The sequence below is a fragment of the Anas platyrhynchos genome, chromosome 2 (assembly GCF_047663525.1).
Source record: "Anas platyrhynchos isolate ZD024472 breed Pekin duck chromosome 2, IASCAAS_PekinDuck_T2T, whole genome shotgun sequence".
Taxonomy (NCBI): Eukaryota; Metazoa; Chordata; class Aves; order Anseriformes; family Anatidae; genus Anas; species Anas platyrhynchos.
In genome coordinates this window covers 25,422,705-25,432,500 of record NC_092588.1, presented here as the reverse complement: position 1 = coordinate 25,432,500, position 9,796 = coordinate 25,422,705, and the positions used below count along the sequence as shown (strand labels likewise).

The 9,796-nt window shown below is 38.5% G+C and overlaps 1 protein-coding gene across 5 annotated transcripts in view; it reads right to left on the bottom strand.

Annotated features, from left to right (window-relative positions):
• The window catches only part of RUNX1T1 (RUNX1 partner transcriptional co-repressor 1), a 114,171-nt gene that overhangs the window by 5,303 nt on the left and 99,072 nt on the right, over window positions 1–9,796 (bottom strand). For all 5 annotated transcript variants that reach the window (XM_027452458.3, XM_027452459.3, XM_072034463.1 and 2 more), the window contains one exon: window positions 8,050–8,240. In XM_027452458.3, the coding sequence (XP_027308259.1) occupies window positions 8,050–8,240 (191 nt within the window). The remainder of the gene's footprint in view (window positions 1–8,049; window positions 8,241–9,796) is intronic.

The following is a 9,796-nucleotide window of genomic DNA, read 5'->3' as shown; positions in this document are numbered from 1 at the left end:
GGATTCTTTTTTTCTTTTTTTTTTTCTATTTTTTTTTTTTTTTAATTCATAAAATTGTTCCCATCTTTAAAAACATTAAGAAAAAAAAGGTGAAATTACCAACACACAGAAACAGATGTTTCTGGTACTTAAATGTCGGGAATTCAGACTCCTTGTCTGGCATCACCTGGTTTTGATTCAGTATTCATTGTTTCAGGTTCATTTTGCTTAAACTCTGTCCAGTGCTGTAGAGGTAAAGCCACACTACCACGTCTGGAAATGGGTAGTTGCACTATTCTTGAACACCTTTTCTTTGAAAGACCTTGTATCCCCACAGTGAAGAATAACTGTGGGTAATTTAGAACACCATACATGAACGTGTACACATACAGACATATATACGCATGGACCAAAAAGAGCTGGCAAGCTAATATTGGCTTTTCAAAGAGATGCAATGTCTCCTTCTACTGACCAGAAAGGCAACAAATTGTGGATATTCCTGGATTCTCCTTCTTTTGCTGCACTAGTATTTCTCAAAGGTTGCATCGCACTTCTGAAAGTTTCACTTTGCCAATTTGATGCTTGCACTGTGATCCAGTAAACTCGCTGTGACTCTGCTCCAACGGTGTTTGCACAGGATTTCTACCTACCACCACACTTACTGACCTTCTAGCTATTCATTTCCAGCTAAATTGCCATCCCTGGGCTTAATCCATATTTCCTTTAATCCCCTAATCTGGAAACAAATACACATGTACAAAGCCTCCCTATGCAGACATTTCTGAAAAGGCAGTTTTCCTCACATGGAAAAATGCTGAAGTCAACCAGCACTGCCCAGGTGCAGGAATCCCTCCCTCATGGAGATCCTACTGTACCAGTGAAGTGCATGCTCTAGTTTATTATGGGGATGGCAGACTTTTTCTATTCAAAAATATATTTAGTTAATACAGACCAATTTCTGAAGCATCCTCATTTTGCTTCCCTTAGTGGAGAAGGCACATCTGCACAGACAGAACTGACTTCTAGACCTGACCAGAGCCATCATACAGTATTTCAGTTTCTTACCACAATGCCTGTATTAATGTCAGAAAACAGACATTTAAATTTTAACGTTACAGGTCCAGCTTTTTTTATTTGAATACTCATCAGTTAACTATCAGCCTGTGCAGAACAAGAAAAGTGATAAATAAGTGCAAGATTTTAATGAAGTGACAAAGCTCTAAGCTGGCTCCTTACATGATTCACTTAATGTGTCCTACATTGTCTAGTATGTGATTTTGTCCACTGCACATATTATTTATAATTTAACAGGTCATTACAGCTTTAATGTAATTGTGGGAATAAATGCACATAAAATGCAAGAATTTCAAAATAAATTTTACAGCTCACATTTATGCAAAAAATTATTGCATGTAAGAATTACTATGGTGTAAATTAGCATAAACAAGCACATGTGCCATGAGGAGCTTGTACAATAGCAGCTGGATTTGACACACAGAACTCTCTGTCCTATGCAGTCAGTCCTCACCACTGTGACCACTGGCTGCTCCTTTCCATGTATAAGCAGTGAAAAACAGCAATAGAAATAGGGATCAAGAACTGTGAGTCTTGGCAATACATGTTTTCTGTTCATGTTGCTTGCTGGAGGATAGCTTCAGAATCCACATTCTACTGAAGAAAAATCAAGCTCGAGATGCTGGATAATGGCCTGGGCTGTACTTGGTAAACCCCTGCTCACATGTTCCCCATTGATCTAGACATTGTGGACAGAGCTGAGCTCGCTATGGGATTGACCGTGCTCAAGGCATCTTCTCTCCTGGGAAGTTTGAGAGGTTGGTATAAGGCCTAAGCAGGTCTGTACGAGCCAGAAGCAAGGACAAAATGGATCACAGAGGCTGAACTGCATACACGGCACCTCAGATAACAGAAGACCACAATGTCATGTTGGTGACAAGGTGGCAAACATCATATACCAGGACATATGAAGGGGACTATGGACAGCTTGACATCTGAGTTAAGACTACCTCCCAGCGCTGGTAAAGCCCAGCCTGGAATACTGTCCATGCTGGGATGATGCACTTCAAATACAGCAAATAAAATAAGGCAAATAAGACACAAGACAGAATAATCAGGGATCAGACAAACACAACCTATGAGAAGAGACTGAATGAACTGAGATTGTTAAACCTAAGGAGAGATGGCAGCCTAAGAGGTTACAGTAGCGTCCAAACATCTCAGAGGCTACTACAGTGAGACAGGCAATGACCATATCTACATGAATAAACAGGAAAAACAATAAGATAAAACAACTGTAGGAGAAATTGGAAAGAGATGTTATGAAAAAAAAATTAAGGATAGAACAAATTCCCTACAGGCACTGGGGAATCTTCATCACTAAAACACAGACAAAACAGGGATATTACAGTTACAACACAGCTACAGCTGATCATGCATTGGGAAAAAGGGTAGTGGATCTCTCAAAGCCTCTCCTGTCTATTTTCTCTGTCTTTGGGGAGAGGCTTACCATACTGCACTTCCAGCTTGTGTTTTATAGAGTTCCAGATGTAGCTAAAACTATGAAGAGGACTGGATTATAGTTTAACTCTGCATTGATTTCCCTGTGAAACAGTGAGGTTATACAAAAGGCCAGATTCTCAGACTACATAATTCAATTTAACTTCACTACCCTGAAAATGGATTAATTCAATGAAATTGGGCTAAATTACACCAGATGGGAATCTCACTCCGAATCTATGCCACCGATCATATTTCATCCTCTTCTTTCAACTGACAAGGAACATCAGTCTTAGGTCAAAGCCTTATCTTAGGTCAGACTCTTAATACTCATCCACTTAAGCTTCCATCTTCAAACAACAGAACTCAGAAACTTCTGTTTGCCATCATGAAAATTCTCAAAACAAATGCTCTCCATTTCTGTGGTCTGCAGTACCAGGACACATATTTGTCAATAATTTTGCCCATCACTTTAATCTCTGAAACATTTAACCACAGTTGGGCATTTGCTTTTCTCTGACACCTCTGTCTGAGACTCAGAGTAGAGCTGGTTTAAAGAAAGAAAGGGGAAAAAATAAAAAGGACCTTGAGGACTTGACATGTCTAAGAGATGATGAACTCTAAAATGCTATAATGCAGTATCAAACACTGCTTTGTCATTTTTGACAAATTCTGGTTTTCCACAGTTTACCAGGAAAAGAAGCACAGATTTTTGCAGGTTCTTCAAGGCCCACGGCGTTCAACACTCAATCACTGTTAACCAGAAAGAAAGAATCTAGAGATCACTGAAACTACAGTGGCATAAATGAGGACTGATTCTATCAAAGACCTTTTAGAAGGGGAAACACATTCTTTGGAAATTCCCATGGTACTTCTAAATGCAGTACTCCTTACAAAGACATTCAAGGCTTTAGATATTTCTAATAGAGTTAGCCCTATCACCAAACAGTCAAGGCTTACCCAAGCCACTGTTTATTGTTTGCAGTATACCTGTGTTCATACAAGCTAGCATGGAGAAGCTGCATCCTGAAAACACAAGTGTGGAGAATCATATTGAAGGGATGTGGCAAGCTGGCTAGACAGCCTGGGACAGTGCCAGTGTTCAGATCACATCTAGACTCATTAGTCTAGAACTCGTGGCTCTGGTGCCTCTGTATCACCTACCAGTGCAGAGAATGAACTGCTGGTTTCTAAGAGACGCCCAGCCAAGAAAAAGAAAAAAAATTAAACATTAGCTGACATGCATAAATTCAACGTCAGCCCAGAAAAAGGGTCTTGCCTATATCACAGCATCTGATGCTCAGAGTCAGGTTTGCTGGCACAGTCCTGGTCTCAATGGATCGGTCAGCAGAGATTGAGCCCAGCTGTCTTCAAAATGTCAGGTAAGTGTGATGTTCACATACAACATAAGCTGCTTCAATGTAAACAAGCCTTAACATTACACATCTCTTAAAAGCAGTGTTGGACCAGTTACATACTTGTTTTATCTGAGCAGATGTCAGCATCTGCTTTAAGTAGAGAGAAACGAAACATTTGTGCTCCTTTGCTGTCCCCAGCCCCCACCCTACTAAAAGTGAGGAAGAACACTGACTGTCAGATTTTTCAGTGGCATTTTATACCAGAGCAGAAAGACAGATGTTTTAATTCTCCCCCTGCCCTTCCCCCTACAATCTGGGCAGCCAGTCTCTTTGCAAAGCTGTTCACCCTTACTATTAAAATTGATTTGCACAACAGTACATTGCAGCCAAAGCAAGCACAGCAGTCATTAAAGAGTAGGCTGCTCACACATGTTTCTGTACTTAGCCAAGTCAACTACTGATGAATGGGTCATCTTTTGTCAAGCAACTGTAAGAAACTGGTAAAGAAATAATTTGTGGTTCAGGAACAGTTATGCTGACAGGTAGGCCTTCTCTTGTTCTTTTGCTTTCCAACATCAGTGTGCTCTGTTCACTGGTCCTCAACCAATCTCTCATTGTGATAACAGAAAATAATGAAAATGTTCTAGTCAGTTGCAAGAGCTTATGCTGAGAAGCTGTGGAAATCTTCAAAAAGTAAATGTACAGACACTGAGGCCAGTAAAATCTGGTGAGATTGCTCTGGTCAGCTGCACATGTCAACTGTAATTTTTTTTTGTTTGTTTTGTATTTTTGTTTGTTTGTTTTTTTCAGTCATGGAAGCCACTTTTTCTGGTTTCTAATATACAGACACATATACACACATATGTGAAACCTCTGAAAGGTCTTGGAAGAGGACACTACACGTCATCTTAAAAAAACAATAATTACAAAAATCTAGAATCCTAGGCCCAGATATTGTTTTGGGCTTCAGAGCGGACTGCAATAGAAATCATGGCCCAAAGTCCTCAGACAAAAGCAGCTCCAAGAAACCTCAGCTAGGTCCAGGCTGCATTTTACTAAATAACAAATGAAGAGCTGGAAGAGAGAAAACTTGCCAACAGACAGGGAGTGGCTGTAGCAGATGAAATTTATATCAGAAACTTTAGAAATGTGGTGCCAAATTCCCATCTCCATCCATAGTTTCCACAGCCAAAAGAACAAATGACACCCGTGGGAGAAATATGCTGTCAGGAACTGCACAGAGGTTGTATAGCAGCCTATACTAAGCTCTCTTGCAGGCCTTGGAGTAGTATCTCACCAAGGATAAGCAGGGGTGTTCTACCTTCTCCTATGCTGCTAAGACTTCAGGAGCTGCTACTAGAGCGCCCTCGAACTTGAAACCATTCTAGTCCTGGAAATACATATTTATAGAGTACAGCTGAAAGTTGTAAACAGCTTTGTAAACAGAAAGGTTTATGGAGACAACTCAGACAAATGAAAAGGAATATTCACAGAGGGACTGAAAGATAATGAACACCCTAGACATAAAGTTCTATTCCTCAGCCCCAATAAACACAGGGTCTCATCTCCAAAGAGACACTTCTCAGACACTTAACAAACTGATCTCCTGTCCTTGAATATGATGGAAAAGACTGGTCCATTTTTCCATGTGTTATTAAAAAAAAAAAAAAAAAGAGAGACAGCCTAAGTCAACAGGTAGGTAGTTGTGGGAAGCATTACCTACTTGGTTGGAGTTTGCCATAATTGGAAGTTGAAGATGTACCAATAAAAACTGTACACATTTAGCTATAACGTACCATTGTCATCTGCCTTCAGAATTAACCAGGCACCTGTAAACACTGACATCTATTAAAACCTGCATTTTACTTCTCAAAAAAGCCACCCTGATGTTCCACTTATGACCACCAGAGTGAAAGCTGCAAGATTAGGCTACTAAATAGGTCCTAAGTGTGTAGTTTTGTCTAGGACCAGAAGGCTTGTATCCTCCTCAACTATGAACAGCTCTGAGAACATCTGTAACCCTATGAGTCATATTTCATTAGAATGAAATTAAAAGAATTATTTGTCCTCTTTTAAAGTTCTGGTTCCAAGAAGTGAACAACCTCATAAGCACTTCTTCTAAAGATGAAGTTAAGATGTCTGTTGTCATACAGCCTTTTCCAGAGCTATGACTGCTCAGGAGTGAATTACAGCACACAAATGAGTCTGGATATGAATTTACTTGTGGAAGAATGGGCTGTATGCACTGGCACATAAGGCCTTCATCTATCCTGCCTACACTACATCAGTTCACTAAATGGATTTAATTTGCAATTTCCTCTGAGGCATTTACCTTTGGAATTTTGGTTTTGATAATGGGAATCTCTTGTAAATATACACACATAAAATGATAGCTCTTTAATGATGCTAAGTCAGACAAATGTCCTTTCTATGAACACAGTGTACAAAAAATGTCCTTGAATATCTCAGATACAAAATGCCAATAAATTGAATTTATGTCTCATTTAATCTGCAATGGAACAGTTAATACTTAAAGGGTACATATACTTCTCCTGGTCCCTTTCTTCCTGAGAAACTTTCAGATGCCGAAAATCAATTCCTTTTGTCTCCTTTTTATTCATCTGCTACACATTAAGGAGAAACTTTGGGCATTCAGTGATCCCACAATGGTCTTTCATCTCCAGAGAAGCCTGGTATGAATTAAAATCTTACGCTCCCACAAATTATGGATGCATACTGCAGCATGCCACTGGCTTATCTGCTCATGACTTTTTCCAGTTTTCTCAGCATGCTTCAGCTACCTAATCTGCATCTTTCAGCTTAAGTCACTCTTCTACAACGTGACCCATACAATCCAGGAAAAGTGCTTTGACAGTAATGTACACTAATACATAATACCACACAACAGGTACTGCTATCAGTTATTTTTCCAACTCCCTGCAATTTAGAACTTATATTAAAAAGTATTTTTACTACAGCCAAGATCTCAGTACAGGAACAGTAAATAGGCTATGAAAGTAATGTCCTTTCATTTCAGTGGCCTTAAGAAACAAAGATTATATAGAAATACCTGGTGTAATTTGTGTCATGTCTGTCTTTAAAGGCAATTTTAACCTAGGACATTATTATTTGTCTGTAATGGATGCAAAATTCTGCAGCACTGGTAAAACACACCCTGGTCTTTCAGTCCCAGCTTCCTGCTGTTGGTGCTGCTGTGTCCCCTATACTGCAGAAGTTCAAGGCTCCCACACTCAGGTTTGAAAGTAAATCAGGGCTTAACATGCTTATTCTTGTTTTACACTCTGTTGCTGTTTCAGTTTTTCTTCCTTCCAAATACTGTTTGCCCACTCCTCAACTCTCAAATATACCCTGCAGTCAAATTAACACATTCAAATTAAGGAAACACTTGTAAATCCACGTTCATTTCTGTCCTACAGGAACTTTTACTAATAGCTTCTACACCCAATGCATTCCCCAGAAAAGCTTTTAGCTACTTTGCTCTACAATCTCATAAACGACTGTTGTGGGTTTTTTTTGTTTCTTTCTTTGTTTTGGTTTTGCTTAAATTAGATCTGAACATGAAATATTTTCTACCATATACTCTTGTTATCAACTCAGTATCAGCAGTTTGAGGAGCTTGAAAATAAAGCTAGTGAAATGCTAAATTAGAAGAGAAACATACATTATATGTAATCCTGAACATCAGTTAAGAGGTGTCACTGCAGCTCAAGTCCTTTAGCTATTTTGGGCTCAGATGACCATGTACACAAGAAAATTTGGAGCTCTGCATGTGCCTGTAGTATACATCCAGTGAGAATGTGCAAATAGTTAATAGCAGGCACTGAAATCCTCATGTCACATGAACAGCCTGTGCCAGGTAGATTTAAGCAAGCTCAGGTACACCTAAGGTTGATGACAGCCTCACGTCATCCTGTTTCCTGTTACAGGTTATTGTACAGATCCGATTTTCCTCCAGTATTGCAATGGTTTGCATATTTTTGAACTCAGATGAAGCCATTAAAATAATTGAGAAGATTCAATAACAATTCTCCACCCCCCCAAACAGCAGCTATCACTAATTTTTCATCAGAGGAGACAAAGAAGGTTCAGGCTCTGACAAAAACAACCTAACATGACGCTACTAGCTACTGAATGCACTTGGATAGAGAGGTGCTTGTCCATCAGAGACCTTACTTACCTCGCTTGAATCCTCCTGCTGATTGATAACAGCTAGTGCATCCTCTGCAGCCTGGCGCTTGGCTTCGGCAACAGTGCGCTCCATTTTAGCTCTCTCGGAAGTGATCATGTCGTGAGCTTTCCGCTCGGCCTCTGACACTGCCTTCTGCAACTCGGCCATTGCCTGACGTTTAACTTCATTGACAGCTTCCTCTACAAAGGAGGGAAGAAATCCTCATCAGCACAGGATGTTTGATGTAGGGCTATGCAAAAGTAATGCACGAAATGTAGCAGCTAGGCTACTGTATTGTGTCTTCATGGTAAGAAGGACCAAGATGAACCTGATTCCTCGAGACTCTTTAAGACCACCCTGATGCTTCTTTACTTCCCCGTCACCAAGGCTCTCAGAAATCTCTAACACTTGTGTTGATTCTTGCTATTTTGATTCACAGTTAGTACTTCAGTAGGTACAGACATTTCAGATTACTGGTGCATTATTTTGGGGTGATTTTACTTGGAAAATTGGTTTTGCAGCACACCAGATTGATGAATATGTTCAGCAAAAATTATTACTTAAGACTTATTACAGACTTTTTCAGAATGGTATCTTTAAGCTTTGGAAATTAAGATAGGATTCAGTCACTACATTTTTTTTTATTATTTTTTTTTCTCTATGTAAAAAATAAATATATGAAACACCCAAGGTTTTATTTAAAAATAAATAAATAAATAAATAAATCATTGGTCTAATATCTTTTCCTGGACATATAATTTTACAAGCCAGAATTAACATTTGTTTATGAACATTCCTTTGACCTATTGATCTCCTCTGCACACTGTTGTTTACACGGCAAAGACTTGACTTCCTGATGCTGCAGAGCCCTTGAGCACACCAAAGCCAACAAGACTCTGGTGCACAATTAAAACTGAGCCAGGGCACAGTGCTTCATTATATACAAAGGCTAATGTTTTTGTAAAATAACTAAGTTGCTATGAGCTGTTTCTTCAGTATATACTTATATCATATCTTTTATTCCAGAAAACATGAATTGTCACAAATTAGTTATTTGGGTTTTGATGCAGGAAGAATGCAAAGATTTTACTAATGAACAGTCTTTTAATTGACAACTAAAACAAGTAATTTCTTTTTTTCTTTTTTTTTTTTTTAATTAACTGCTCTAATTAACAAGGAAACCATCCTCCCCCTGAATTAGTTTATCTAATTTTCATCTTTATTCAAAGCAAAATGACAATGATTAATTGAAAATTTAATAAGCAGTAATTATTAACTTGGCAAACCCAGTACCAATTAACACTCTATTAAAACTAATTATGACATGTTTCATTCAAGTGTTTGCACTTAATTGTTTCATCCACTTAAAAACCACCTTAATTAAATGTTCTGTTTAATTAAAAACATAGATTTCTAATAAAAAAAATTACTGTAGATTAAAATTTAAGTATTACAACTGTGTTAAGGGTTTGAGTTCGGAGGCTCCATCAAATGTATTTGTGCATGCACACGTATGTAGACCTAACTCTTCCATACAGATATTAAGTCAGAAACTGCCTTGAGTTGATGTCTCATAGCTCTGCATTTATTATTTTAAGTCACTACATGAAGTTTCCATTTTCAGTTATTAAGCCAAGTACAATTGCAATAGATACATTTTAAAGCCATGTACGGACTAAAATTGCATTAATTAAAATGAAAGAAGAGTTATATTATTTGTTGTGTGTGCTCCACGTGTGTGTGTCTGTGAGAGATG